The sequence below is a fragment of the Lentinula edodes genome (genome assembly GCF_021015755.1).
Source record: "Lentinula edodes strain Le(Bin) 0899 ss11 chromosome Unknown C8R40scaffold_18, whole genome shotgun sequence".
NCBI classification, from domain to species: Eukaryota; Fungi; Basidiomycota; class Agaricomycetes; order Agaricales; family Omphalotaceae; genus Lentinula; species Lentinula edodes.
Genome location: NW_025764324.1, coordinates 541018 through 554617, shown reverse-complemented (window position 1 = coordinate 554617; position 13600 = coordinate 541018). Strand labels below are relative to the sequence as shown.

General features: G+C 46.7%; 6 protein-coding genes across 6 annotated transcripts; 3 read left to right on the top strand and 3 right to left on the bottom strand.

Annotated features, from left to right (window-relative positions):
* Position 1: 1 nt before the first annotated feature.
* Positions 2-7595, bottom strand: C8R40DRAFT_1105396 (cytoplasmic protein). The gene is made up of 13 exons (XM_046228122.1): positions 7219-7595; positions 5533-7152; positions 3672-5468; positions 3054-3618; positions 2866-2997; positions 2423-2812; positions 2302-2376; positions 2078-2252; positions 1952-2030; positions 1763-1901; positions 1482-1708; positions 1019-1430; positions 2-959 (listed from the first exon to the last, which is right to left on the bottom strand). Exons 1-13 carry the CDS (start codon positions 7449-7451, stop codon positions 312-314), a joined length of 6492 nt encoding a protein of 2163 aa, XP_046086305.1. The 5' UTR covers positions 7452-7595; the 3' UTR covers positions 2-311.
* Positions 7596-7620: 25 nt separating this feature from the next.
* Positions 7621-9360, top strand: C8R40DRAFT_1170832 (uncharacterized protein; the record flags this gene model as incomplete). The annotated part of the gene is made up of 6 exons (XM_046231599.1): positions 7621-7985; positions 8039-8147; positions 8198-8296; positions 8351-8845; positions 8893-8984; positions 9039-9360. 6 exons carry the CDS (start codon positions 7621-7623, stop codon positions 9358-9360), a joined length of 1482 nt encoding a protein of 493 aa, XP_046086304.1.
* C8R40DRAFT_225191 (nucleophile aminohydrolase) lies at positions 9146-11261 on the bottom strand. The gene is made up of 6 exons (XM_046234393.1): positions 11221-11261; positions 10938-11159; positions 10492-10883; positions 10388-10440; positions 9716-10333; positions 9146-9652 (listed from the first exon to the last, which is right to left on the bottom strand). The coding sequence occupies exons 3-6, from the start codon at positions 10856-10858 to the stop codon at positions 9404-9406; spliced, it is 1287 nt and encodes a 428-aa protein (XP_046086303.1). The 5' UTR covers positions 10859-10883; positions 10938-11159; positions 11221-11261; the 3' UTR covers positions 9146-9403.
* C8R40DRAFT_1045485 (uncharacterized protein) lies at positions 10953-11892 on the bottom strand (the record flags this gene model as incomplete). The annotated part of the gene is made up of 5 exons (XM_046224306.1): positions 10953-11159; positions 11221-11427; positions 11483-11579; positions 11637-11653; positions 11704-11892. The coding sequence occupies 5 exons, from the start codon at positions 11890-11892 to the stop codon at positions 10953-10955; spliced, it is 717 nt and encodes a 238-aa protein (XP_046086302.1).
* Positions 11893-11975: 83 nt separating this feature from the next.
* On the top strand, positions 11976-13048 carry C8R40DRAFT_224747 (uncharacterized protein). The gene is made up of 3 exons (XM_046234391.1): positions 11976-12175; positions 12223-12269; positions 12326-13048. Exons 1-3 carry the CDS (start codon positions 12082-12084, stop codon positions 12848-12850), a joined length of 666 nt encoding a protein of 221 aa, XP_046086301.1. The 5' UTR covers positions 11976-12081; the 3' UTR covers positions 12851-13048.
* C8R40DRAFT_1105385 (uncharacterized protein) lies at positions 12771-13344 on the top strand. Its single transcript, XM_046228121.1, has one exon. It carries the CDS (start codon positions 12887-12889, stop codon positions 13214-13216), a length of 330 nt encoding a protein of 109 aa, XP_046086300.1. The 5' UTR covers positions 12771-12886; the 3' UTR covers positions 13217-13344.
* Positions 13345-13600: the final 256 nt, after the last annotated feature.

The following is a 13600-nucleotide window of genomic DNA, read 5'->3' as shown; positions in this document are numbered from 1 at the left end:
TACTGTATATTGATATACTGCCTGTCACGAGTCTAAACCTTTAAGAGCTTAACTCGGATCAATTGGTTCCGTCTGGATTGGAACAACTAACAACGACTAACCCTGACTAACCATAAGTAACCGCACTCCGGATTCTCGCTTTTGTGGTAGGAACAACAAGTAATAAGGCAGTAAGACGCGCAACAAACAGATAAATGGTAAAAGATCTGTCAAATTCATATGATAATTTCAAGATTCGGTACATTAGGAAAAACAGATGTAACAGGATGATTCGGTGTCAGTGAATTCCCAATTATAAGTTACAAGAGAAGTTAGGGTTGATGACGCCTACCAAAGTTTAGGCTCCCAAAACGCGAAAACCGTCCTTTCAATGAGCCAAGCGATCCCAGGCTACCCCCAAAATTTGACATCGTCACTGATGCACCAGAGGTCTGTGTATGCAAAGGGTGAATGCCATTGGCAACATTCACAAAGGAATCATGGGGTGATTCGACCGAGAAGGAGTCGCTGCCATTCTGTGCATCGGGAGGGCCTGAAGATACGCCGTTGATACCATGTCGGGCTAAATGAGCTAGATGCCGTTGTAATGGTGTTTGCTTTAGAGGTTCAATTGGGGCTTCTGATTGAACGGGAGAAGCCGAGGATAACGGAGGAGGAGAAAGTGTTCGCCCCAGTTGAAGTGGAGGAAGTGCAAGGCGTCTGACAGACGATAAGGAGAAACTCCGCGCTATTGAGCCATTGTAGACGGATGGTTGATACGGAGACTGTGCGTTGACAGTAGTACTAGATTTCAGAGAGGGGGACTTCGTCAAGGTGTCTGCGACGTCGTCGATCCCGAGCCGACGAATTTCCTCTCTGAAATTTTTGTGAAAGAACCTCTCGAGTGTTTCGTGGAAAGGAATAAATTCAGATGGACATAGAGAGCCATGGAGTCTCAGGCAGCTGTTAATGATCTGGACCTGAAACCATTTTTTGTTAGCTCGCATATTGTCAATATAGCACTGCCACACAAGCCCACCTGTTCATCAATTGCCCCTCTCAATTTTTCGACGAGTTCGGCTTGATCGGGGTTCCGAGCAGGATTGAAGAACATATGTCTATATGCAGATATTCCGGTGTTTAATGGAGTATCTACAGCAGAGTTGAGAGCCATTGAGAGCGCATTTGTAGATACCTCTTGCGTAGTCTTTGCTACGTTTTCATAGCGAAGTTTGAGAGCCGACAGCTCCTTTGTCTTCATCTCGACCTCCGATAAAGCATTCTCAACGGGAGAGATATCCACTACGGTCAAGTCAATGACTTGCGAACGACGAAGTACAGTAGGGAAGCTCTCCTCTGTAGTAAAGTAGACTTTTTCGATCCAAAATTCTTCTGTGCCGTCGCGTGCAATGCGCTTTACTGGACGAGAATAAGAAAATAGATTGATGTCACTAATAGAGGTCAGCATCTAATGAACAGAATCGAGAATGGTGCGTCTTCACCTGTGCTCGTAATATGTTCGAACGGCAAGTGGTACGTCTGGATTTGTGAATATAGGTGAAGTACGATCAGGCTCCGGGTTTACTGCTGTGCACTGAATGTACTGCTCGCTACCATATCGAATATCCACAGGAGGATCGCCGGCGACCTTTAATAGCTGAGCCCCAGGGTGCTTGTTCAGCATCCGCTCACAGAATGCGCCATACTTCTCCCACTCGTACCCCCGATACTAGGAACGAATGCAGCGTTAACCAGAGTCTCAAGCTACATTTATAATACATACAATAAATCGCTTGTCTCTGATGGCTGCCGGGAAGTTTCCATAAAACGTGAGGAGGTAATAGTCACAATAGTATCTCTGGTCTGTAACTATGTGCTCGAGGAGAGCAGCTTGATGGCGCAAAATTTCAGATAGTCGTCTGCTGCATGACAGTATTAGTGCGCTAAGTCAAAAAAGGGGAAGTATTCGTACTAATTGAATGTGACCCCAGAATGCTGGATAGCAAGCTCCTTACATATATCGATTGCACGCTCCCAAGCCTTCCCTTTGCCTGTTGAAAAAGTCAGAAAGCCCAAGAGCGAATTGTTCGACATCTACCCAAATAGTCCAGGATCAGTAGACATAATGTTTCTTTCCGATGGAACTTGGACTGCTGTGGTAGACCGAGTTCTTCCATTGGAGGTACAAATGAGTTTAAATCCCAGGGGTAGAGATCTGAGTGTAATTTGAGTGTAAGGGCTGCTTCCACGTAGTTTTGGGATTGGAGGTGCATCTAAGTATCCATGAATAAGGCAAACCAAGAAGCAAGCTCTTCGACATACGTTCACGAGCTGGTGGACGTATTTAATGTATATCTCATCCCTCCCTATTCGCCGTATGAAATTCATGAGACGAAGCTGATGCCTGTGAGAGAACCATATAGAAGAAGGATTAAACACTTACTGTAGCTATGACTCTTTCATCAGCAAACTCATCGCCTTCCGGAAGAGCTCGGACACTAAGAAGGAGCTCCAGGAAAAGGTCAACTGAATCAAGAAAACTTGAGACTCGGTCCCGTAACTGCTCATCTCCCTCAGTACTTTCGAAGAGGTGTCGAAGTTGACCAACAAAGAATGCACCCGATATATCGTCTTTAGAGCTTTCCGACATGAAAAGAAAGTCTAAGCGGGTAACAAGTTCGTTTTCAATTTCTTCAAAATTTCCCGACGTGTGGTACTCCGAAACAATCATGCTATAGAGCATTTGAACAGCGTTATTTCTGAGTTGTTCATGATGACTCAAGCATAACGAAACAACACTGCCAACCAAAGTGTTCAAGTAAACTTGATAACCCTACGAAAAAAATTCATGAAAATATCAAATACTGGGATTGAATTTGTACTCACTCCGAAGCGCATTGTAGGTTCACCAGCGGTTGAGGAATGCTCACCCCAACCAAGAGATTGCCAAAGCGTCAGCATGATACTAGCACCCTCCCCTCGGATGTCTCCCGCTAAACGCCAGACAGCACGACGTTTCTGAAATGAGAATGATTCAAAAGAAGAATCCGCATGCATTGGAAGGAGCAACATACCTGTGGGCTGAACTCCTCAATACAGAGTTGCTCCGATGAAAGAAGTTTCAAAAGCATTGTGAAAGCTTCTTTCCACAATGAAGGATCGAATGTAGCTTCAGCTTCTTGAGGTGGTATGAATTCATGATTGAGTAATGTGGATATAGGATTCATCATCTTAACCAAGACCTGGTGTGCGAGGATGTTGATATTAAGCCAAGTTTTGGGAAAGCATTCATTTTCCAGAATCGAGATTGAAACTGTAAAAAAGTGAGAAAGCAAGGCTACAAATCTATCACGACCCTCGATATCGAGACTCGATTCCAAAAATTCGGAAATTGCTTTGGGTGGGGATGATAGAATCAAAACGAGTAGGACAACGGCCGCTTCAGCAAGCCCTGGGTTGAACGAGTGTGCTTCGCTTGTGATACGTTTCGAGTTGGAGGGTGGTTGAGGAAGGTATATCAAGAGAGAGAAAGGGTAGGATTCGGGGAATACGACAGGGACTATACTTTTTGTAGAGGGTGTACGTTCGAGAGCCCTTACTGATTCTGGAGCCATGAATTCGCGGTATGAATCCAACAATCTGAGGAAGACATCAACAGCATATCAGTGAACATTGACCAAAGTTTTTACTACCTTGGCAATAGAGGTAAGAGGCATTCGACGTTATCTTTTTCTAACACGAGACGTCTTCGATCCTGAATCACTTCTGGAGACACAAGACTTGCTTGTAGTTTGTCAAGCATCACTGCAACGATGGTGACACATAGTCGAATGCTTTCCAACCAGCCAACCCGTGCGGCGTCACGAGCGGTTTCGGAGTCATTTGATTGAGTGTGCACATACTCATCATATCGTCCGAAATGAGGTTTGATCCACTGAACAACGGCTTCTACTAAAAGTGGCCGTGACTCCGGATTGTCAAACAAGAACCCTTTCACAATCTGGAGGTACATGATAAGCTTCCAGATAACAATTTTCCCCTTGGCCCCTGGAACAGCGTTCGTAGCAAATGTAGTCACGATAGAGACTAAATCCACCGTAGAAAAGATCTGAGCCAGTTCAGGTAGGACTGAAGTGAAGTTTTGAAGAGCAATGGTTTGAGTGCCTATCATCGACGGTGGAGTTGTAGTCGACATCATACGGGTAACTTCTGATAAATGGGCGCGTAGTTCGCGCTTAAAAGCTGATTCTAGATGCTCTGCAGTCGCATCACTTCCCATTCCCAACTCCTTGGATTTCTGCAGTTCGCGAGATCGAGCGATGAATTTGATGATATAATGCCAAACTTTCAAGGCGTTCCTCAGCTGAGTGGCGTTCTCTGTGGTAGCGGGATTAGATAGAAGACGATTCATCGAATGGATGATATGGGATGAGGCTGCGGCCCATCCAAAGTGTTTTTCAATGTAAAGTTCAACCACTGGTCTGAAGTTGCTAAAACGACGGTCCTGGACGATCCCAAGAACGATAACGATAGCGTTAAACACCAAGTGTTCCATGTCCCCAACTTGGTTGTCCGGTGAGACGAGGATGCCGAACAGAGAATCGAAAATATCTCGCAAAAATTTGACTATTTCGACTTCACCAACGAATGTGAAAGCGGCCAAGACCTGAGATAAGAGCTTTTTATCAGAAAGTTTCTCCCAATTGAGTAAACTCAAAAGCACGGGGTTTTGAGTGTACTTGGTCGAGCATAGGGACGAGCGAATGATCAACGTATCCCGCAATGGAGGCGCATTACGTTGCATCTCTGGGGAAACAACTATACTCTCTGGCTTCTGATTAAGAAGTAGCCAGGCAGGTGAAGAGAGGTACTGGTCTGGAGTGACTTGGGCTAGTTTATCAGCGCGGTACATGATTAAACTATGGGCACCGTCTTCGACAAATGATCGTCTTTCCGGGAAGAGAGGGAGGAATGCAAATGCATACAGAGAATCCGACTTCTCCCCTCCACGACTAGTCCCGCGTTCTCTGAATGACCGTATACGGAAAGTGAAAAACAGATGCCAAGAGGGTATTCCATCCAAGGGTAGTTGTATCTTAATGAGCTCTCCAAACGTTGGTTCGTGGCAACGTTGGAACACCATGGAATGGAAGTAAGTCAAGAAAGGCTCTCCGCTCCCTTTAGATATAGCGCCTTCGATCGTCCGTCCTTCTTCGTCGCGGACCTCAACTGTTACCTGCATGTTCATTGCTGGAGGTCCACCTCTAAGATTGCTGACGCTGATACGGCTAGAATGGTTAGGGACAACTTGAAAGCTACCTGACCAGAGTTTGATATATAGTTCGTTGCGGACGTCACCCGGGAAAACCACATCGGGGAAACCAAGTCGGAGAGTGTGAGGTGTATCTTGAAGAACAGAGGTGTTCTCTTTTATAATAGTAGTGGCATCGCCCCGGTAAACTTTGATAGACACAGCTAGCATTTCAGCTCTACAGTTAAAATTTCGATTAGTAGAACCGAATCATGACGAGAGCAGTTATATACCTGACGAACTTTTCAAACTCCTTGGTATTGTTATTTATGATGTTTTGGTGAAGCACCGAAAATGAAGTCTCGTTGGTAGGGACATAGATAGGCATAGAATATTCCTTGGGACCATGCACATCTGAGTCATCCGCCGACATTTGTGCTAACTGTGTTAGTTCGAGAACAGCACAACCAAAAGGTCGGCGAAATTGAGTATCACCAGACGGGTACAACCGAGGACTGCTCGGGGAAACAGGTCCATAAGCATCAGTCCAATTACTCGGCGTATTGGGGTCAACCCGTGTTTCCGATCCTCTTCTTCCGCTTTCTGGTGGCACTCCCGAGCTGAAGGTAGCGCCAATTTTCAGAGCGCCATTTCTGATTACTCGACAAACGAGATAGATAGGCTCTTGAAGGTCTGACAGTGACAAATCTGTGAAGAGAGTACGGATACGGGCAGTGGGGTTTCGCGCCAGGACACCATTGTGGTTTAAGACGGCACAGAAATCTTCGGTAATGAACTGGGTGAACTGGGCTTGGGAACCTAGTCTGTACAAAGAAAATAAGAGCTCCGCAGTTTCTCCCGGAGAGCAAAATGAGGCGACAAACGCCCGCAAGTCGAGAAATACATGATAGAATTTTGCAGTGGATGCTTTCAATGAGGAAGGTGGCCCCAGTTTAGTTAATGATCTCATACGAGATTTATGTGCAAGTTCAGGGAAGACGGAGTGGGCGGGAGTTGGAAGAGGACCAGGATTAGGCAAAACTAGCGGTGGTTCGTCGACATTCAGATAGGCCAAGGCCACTTGCATTGAATACATGCGAACTGCACTGACCCATGTCCGGGAGTCAATCTCACCCTGTATATCGACAGTAACGAGGCCACCCCAGGTTGGATGGCGGACAATTACATCAAGGCCTTGAACAAGGTTGCCCTTGACCAATCTAACGACACAATCCTGCCGCATATTGATTGTTTCTTCGGTGCTCAAAGTTTGGGCAAGCAATTGTCGTCTGCCAAGATGAAGGGCCTCTATATGTTCACGAACGATCTGAAAGAGGCGATAATCACGTCTGGCAAGGTATTGGAAGAGAAATATGTGCCATTCTCGTAATGCAGATGCAATTTCGTCAATGATTGGTTGTGCGACCCCAGATGCGGTATCATCTCCGGATTTCAGAGATGGACGTGGAGGAAGGGGTTTCATCATCTGTGACTCCGTTGGTGAAGACGAACGTAAACTTCTGGCGGACCTAGAGCTAGAATATACGGGTGCACCTGCATGAGACAAGGTCTTTTGGTCCATCCGTGGAAGTCTAACGCCAGTCATAATGGATGCAGCGTCAAGGTCCTCATCTTCCTCGCGCAAGACGCTCATGAAATTACTACGACTCCATTGTGAATAACTGTCAGTAGTGGAATTGCTAAAACCATTTATCTGGCTTCCACCGTCCAGAGATTTGGCAAGATTTTGGAGGGTTCCTTCTGCGTCAGAGAGCTCGTCGCGAACGTACACATGAGAAGCAGGAAATATTCCGATGAACACTTGTTGAGGTTCCTCGATCTTTGGTATAGACTTGGATGATGAAGCTTCGCCTGATAGTGCCCATGTGACTGGCGGCCTTCGAGCAGTGCAAACGACGTAACTGTGATAGAGAGTAAGAGAGATGATGAGCACAATGGAGTAAAAATCAAAGGCAAACTCGGCGTACCCGCGGTACCAGATGCCTTCGGTCTCCTTTCCCTTTGGCGTATACTTTTCGAACGCATATATTTCGTCTCCGACTTCCAGAGAGACGACATCTCTGTGAATTTGTTCGTCTCCGGCGTCTGCTGAACCAATTGTATGATGTGACCGGGTCGAATACCGGGTATCGCGACGAGTTGAGGGAATTAGAGGGTGTACCGCATAGCCATAAGCAATCAACGGTAATGGCTCCCACATGGTATGTGGATTGACCCTGTCGGTGAGATTATCTTCACCGACGGTGCACCTCAGCAATGAGCAGAGCTGAGAGAAGGGGAGAAGGTGGTGGAAGAAAATCGAAATCACGAAGTCTTAGTCAAACAAAACAGCAAACGGGAACCATCACATCATCTTCCTGACAACCACCATGTCCGCCCTTTCAGATCATATAGATCGTCTGGCTCAAAGCACTCGCTCTATCAAATCCATCTCTGCCTCCTGCAGAAGCTCTGCCACGGGCCTTTTCACTCGTGCCATTCTTTCTGCTGAACTCGGCGATCTCATACGCGACGTAGACTCTTCAGAATTAGGCCTGTTTACCATCACAACACCTTCCACCGTCGTCGCTCACGATAAGGAGACACGTAATCAGTCTGGAGTCGAAATCACCCGTGTCGAATTTCATGGAGCTACTCCTTTGCGGAGACCGACAGGCAGAAGAGATGAGTTGAAGTCCAAAGAAATACCACCAGATGTTTACGCAGAAGCTGCTTTGAAATATATGGAACGATAGTACGTCTAGTGCATTGATTCTCGTTCTTGTCCGAGTTTTAACAATGCTCCAGTCAACATGTTCGGCCGATGCCTCGAGCTCATCAACAAGTCACTGAGATTCTTGAACGACTAGAGCAATGCAATGAAAGGATAAGGTCAATGAATGAACAGCTCCAACAAGTGCGTAACTTTCTTCCATTTGCCTGTACTTGTATGATAATTGAACCAAGACCCAAACGACAGAAGCACCATCACTGAAGTCTGCCGCTGATAAAGAACAGGGTCTGATAGATGAATTTCAGTCACGGATTGTAGCCCTGCGTATACATGTTCGTTTTTGTCCGTCGTTGCAAAGTCACACATGCTGATTGTGTCAGTAACAGAAAGAAACTCTATTGAATCAAAAAGCACGCATCAAGAGTCGTCCTGAAGTTTCGATACCAAATCCTGGGTCTTCAAAACCTCCTCCCCCATCCATGGATCCTGTGGAGGAAAAGTTTTGGAGTACTCCTGGCGCGTCTGATAAGCCCCTTCAATTCATCGACAACAGCTCACTTCTGGACGAAGAAGCAGAGTTTGGCAATCTATCTATGGGATCATCTATTTCAAGTCCTTTACCTTCCCGTCGGGTTCCTAAAACTCGTATGCCATCATTCTCTCCGGATGCATTGAGTCCAGACGTGCCCAAGACCCCCCCAGAAATTGAGAGCAAACAAGAAGAAAGTGAGGCAGTGAAAGAAACGCCATCCAGTCCATTTTCAGAGATTGTGTCGGACGAGCCTGACACGTTCGTACCGGATCCAGAATCCTCCAAAGTCTTGGACACGCCGCATAGAGAAAAGAAGATTCGAATCAACATGGATATTGAACGAGCAGTGGTCCGTTCTATTCTGATGTTTCACAACTTGATTGACCATTGATACAGGCGAAGATATGGAGTACAGTTGGTGAACTGATCATGCCCGGAAACACGTTCAACAGAACAAAAAATTTGCCTCCTGTAGCGAACGCGACGATGTGCGTTTGGATCACACTTAATCACCACGCATTCGCTGATACATATCCCACTAGCTCACATTTGCAGACGTTATCCAATATGACTCCGACAGTAGCTTCTCCAACCCATTCGGTATCAACTGTGTCAAATAGCAGCAACACACCGCCCACCGCACAGCAGATACTTACCGCACATCTTTTAATTGCCTTGCTTTCATCCGAAACGCTATCTTTGCCCTTGAACAAGGTCAAGGAACTGCTTGCTGCCAAAGCGAGCACCAGTGGCAGCGCAGCGATGGTTTCTGGACATCCCAAGGCGTTGTATGGTTGTGTAGCCAAGCGGTTGTTGAAAATTGAGCGAGGTGCAGCTGGGCAGGTGGTCAGGTTCGACATTTAATCATATGAGAGTCATACTGTATACAACGCTATACAGTACTTGTTCATTCTAGAACTTCGTCCTCAAAGATGGCAGTCTTCGCGACACCATCTTCCCGAATCAAACCTCTGTACATGCCTTCACAATTCAGAGGTGTAGCAACGTTACCCTCAATATCTAGAACAATAACTCCTCCAATACCGCCATCGCGACGTAGGGTTTCTACAGCAACTTGAGCAGCAGTTGCTATAGGCTCACCTAATAATTGGACACGACGAGCGATGGTCGACGCTGTGGCTTGACGGATAAAGTACTAATGATTACACTCTGGGTAAGCAGGTCGCACATTCTGCCTTAATGGTAGAGGGGCACGTACATCGCCATCCCCAGTACCTGAGATACCTACAGCCATTTTGGAAGGATTTTCCTTGCCTGTGAATGTATTCCAGGCCTTCTTCAGCCAGCCAGACTTAATCTCCCATTCCTCCGCCCAATAGCCCGCAGACATGACTGGTGTGTCACCAATTCGACCTACCAGTTTGTTCGTCCGTCCTCCAGTTGAGGTTACTGCACAGATGCAACCCCTCACGTCCAGTGCAACAGCGCCGACTGTTCCTGTAGAATACATATCCAGAGACCCCAAAGACTCTGGGGATGAATTTTCCTCAATTTCTCCTCCTGAACCATGGCTTCCCGGAGGATAAGGCATATCAGGCAGCCCTAGCCCTCGTCGATGCTCCTTCCATCGAGCTTCGGAGAAAAAGTAAGATGGATCGACGAGGGTCATACCCAAAGACTCTGCGATGTTCTCTGCATTGTTTCCTGAAAGAAACACGTGGGGAGCGGCGGATGGTGTTAGATAGAGCTCCTGCGCTAGTCTGGATGGATTACGGATGTGCGTTAGGAGACTTAGTCCGAAGCCTCTTCTGGAAGAAGGGACGTAAGGATGGGAAGCAGGAGGTTTGGATAACATGATTGAGGCCTCTAATTCGTTCTGGAATATAGTTGTTAACGAGAGGCACTCATAAAGTACAAGCTATAGAGACACCTTGCCCGCAGTGTTGAAGACGGCTCCTTTACCTGCATTGAATAGTATGTTATCTTGTAAAGAGTTATTCAGTTACTTGGAAATACCCAGAGACAATTAACCACCTTCCAGAGCCACCACGGCTGCCACAGCTGCATCCATGGCCTCCCCTTCACTTTTCAATACCTCATGACCTGCCTTCAAGGCAACGCACAAGGCATCATGATATGCCTTCAACTGCGCATCAGTGCTCTTCTTTCTGGACATTGTTCCAGCACCTCCATGAATTATCAGTACATATTTGGATTTAGCACGACCAGCGCTTCGAGCAAGCAGAGGCTGTTCTTCCTTCTCCGAGCCGTTCATGAGTGTAGAGAAGGACAAAAGCTTCCGTGTGAATATTCCCACCTCTACAGTTGCAGAGACACACTCTACGATGACAAAGGGGTAACGAGTAACGACATATGTAGTCGAGTTAATACAGCAGCCCATAATTATGAATGTTCGTACAGGAAACCTGTATGGAAGTTATGTGAGTGTATGTGATCAAAAAGACGCAGTTATATTTAACTTGCAACGGTTAGCTTTAAGGCTTCAGTGCAAACCGCTCAGCTCTCTTTCGTCGTCTCTCTAGCTCCTCGAGATCCACCTCAACCTCAGGCGGAGGTGCAACAGCACCTCTTTTCCGTTTCGAGCCCGGTGAAGTTTGATTGTCTTTGCTTGGTCCCGTCTTTCCATTCGCTGCAATTTTCAGCCCAAATCTCTCTGCGCGCGCCTTGATTTTTTCAGCATCCTGTAAAGTGAAAGGAGATTAAGCTATTAAATGAGGATTGTGCCACTTTCTATACACATACATCACTTGGTTGCGTGGCAGTAACATTAGTTTTAATTGCGGTGGCAAGCCTTTGTCTGGGTTTGGTTTCTACTAGTGGAATACCGAATCTGGCAGCACGTTGTTTACGCTTCTCCAATTCAGCGTCCGCAGGGTAAGATGTAGACTCTGCTGTGTTAGCGACCTGAGGTTCTGGTGCAATGTCTTGTGCAGATATTGGGGCCGTTGTCTGAGAATGCACATAAGTCGTAGGGAGGGGAACAAAATTTGTTAGAAGGACACACAAGCTCGGCAGCTAAAGGGGCAGGAGTTTCTGTTGTAGGCTCGGAAGCAGCTTCATCCGACTTCGAGGGCGGAACTTCATCTACTGTCCAGTCAAGACTAATTTCCAGTGGAAAATCAGGAGAATGCGCTGCATTGAACAAGGGCAAACCATACTCTTCTGGCGGGGCAAGCTAAGGGACCAATGAGATTATGCGTAAATGAACCACGATATACAACGCACTAGATCGTCATGGGAATGTGGGGCAGGTTTAGAAGGATGAAGAGCATTGAAGGCGTCGACAGCAGCGGGTGTTGCGATGATTTTAGCTATAAGGTCGGCTTTGTTAGCCTTGCCTGCTGGCACGGCACTCGCTCTTGTAAGGATTTGCTTCAAATCAACGACCTTGAGAGATTTGAGTTTGGCCTCCATGGCGCGATAAAGTAAGATACAAGACGCGTTCAGGCCTGGGGAGGAAATCCGAAAGAAGCTGCACGTGATATTTCGGCCGGCATTTCTGACCCGCCCCTTCTGCTGGCTTTGAAACGGACGGCTGTCTCGATTCCTCATTGGCTGCGATGGACCAAGTAGATCACTTATTTACGCCCGCTTATCACCTCGATGAAGGCTACTACAACACTACCAACTTCGAACCACAGTCCTTTATCAGCCCTCCAGAGCCTGCCACGTCATCTCAGGCCGACGAAGAGCCTCTGTATGTCAATGCGAAGCAATATTTCCGTATCCTTAAACGGCGTGTAGCCAGAGCGCGTCTTGAGGAAGTCCATCGCTTGTCGCGACAACGCAAGGTATGTACTCGACATTTTCCCAGGTAATATTCACCTCATCTTGCCCTTTCTATCAGCCGTATTTGCATGAATCTCGACACAAACATGCTATGAGACGACCTAGAGGACCAGGAGGTCGCTTTTTGACCGCCGAAGAGATTGCCGCTCAACGGTCCGGCCAAGAAGGAGAGGCTGGACCAACGTTGAATACGAATGCTCACGACAACGACGAGGATATGGCTGAAGACGACCATTCCCCTCCAACAGAGCCTATACTGCAACGATCTACATCTGAACTACAGTCCCAGCATATTCATTCCCACGAGGAAAGTCCTCCAGATCCTATCAGCATATTAAATCTTTCCCATTCTTCCACACCCATCCATCATATGCAACACAACATCAATGTATCCTTGCCTTCGTCTGTTCCCATCGCTGTTTCTCCTCAGGCCATGTATATTCAGCAACAGCAGCAGCCTCAGCATCCGCAGGTGCGGAATGGACACCAACATTCGCTTCCTCAGCCTAACGTAGACGGAATGACGAGCTCTGCTCCCGTCACACTCACCTCCCCGTATCCATACCGTATGGTGAGTGTATAATATGCCTGAAATTTTGGACCGTGCTCTGACCTGCCAATGATCATCTCCTTTCTTCATGTTTATCTGTCGTCGGTCTTCCTCCTCTTATCTCCGTTCTTCCCTGCTCCATCCATATTCTCACCAAATGTCACTCCCCACCCCTCCTGTCTTTATTCCCCTTCCTTCCTTCCTTATCATTCCCGCTTGATCTTTATTGTTGTATTCCACACACGCTTTCCCCTCCAAATTCACATGGTTCTTTTCCCCTTTGAACTCGCGGTTGTTTTCTGTTATCGGTCTTTGACATTTTCTTTCGACTTTCCCTTATTTTACTATTTTAATTCAACTCAAATTTCGTCCATCCCGTTCTGTTTGTACCATTTTTAACATACTATATTATATCTACCTGTTTCTTTGATGTTTTCATTCCCCGAACTGCTAACCTCACTTCCCTTTCTGGAATTATATCTCATTGCTAAAGCATCATGTCCCGCACCCCCATGCTCATGCCCGACATCATCATTCACAGTACAATTTTGCCGAGGGTCTTTATCCAGGAGAGCCACCAAGCCGTCCTGATGACGTCGTACAGTATGGTGCAGGGCCTGTCCCTCGTTAAAGCACAATTGGTTCGTTATTCGCTTTATCTTTTCTTTCCCTGTTTTTTTTTCGCTCTTTGCCTTTCCTCGACGACGTTTCAGGCGCTGCGTACTTTTTCCTCTACGGGCTTATTGTTGCAATTCAGGAGTTATGATTATTGTTTTGTTTGGT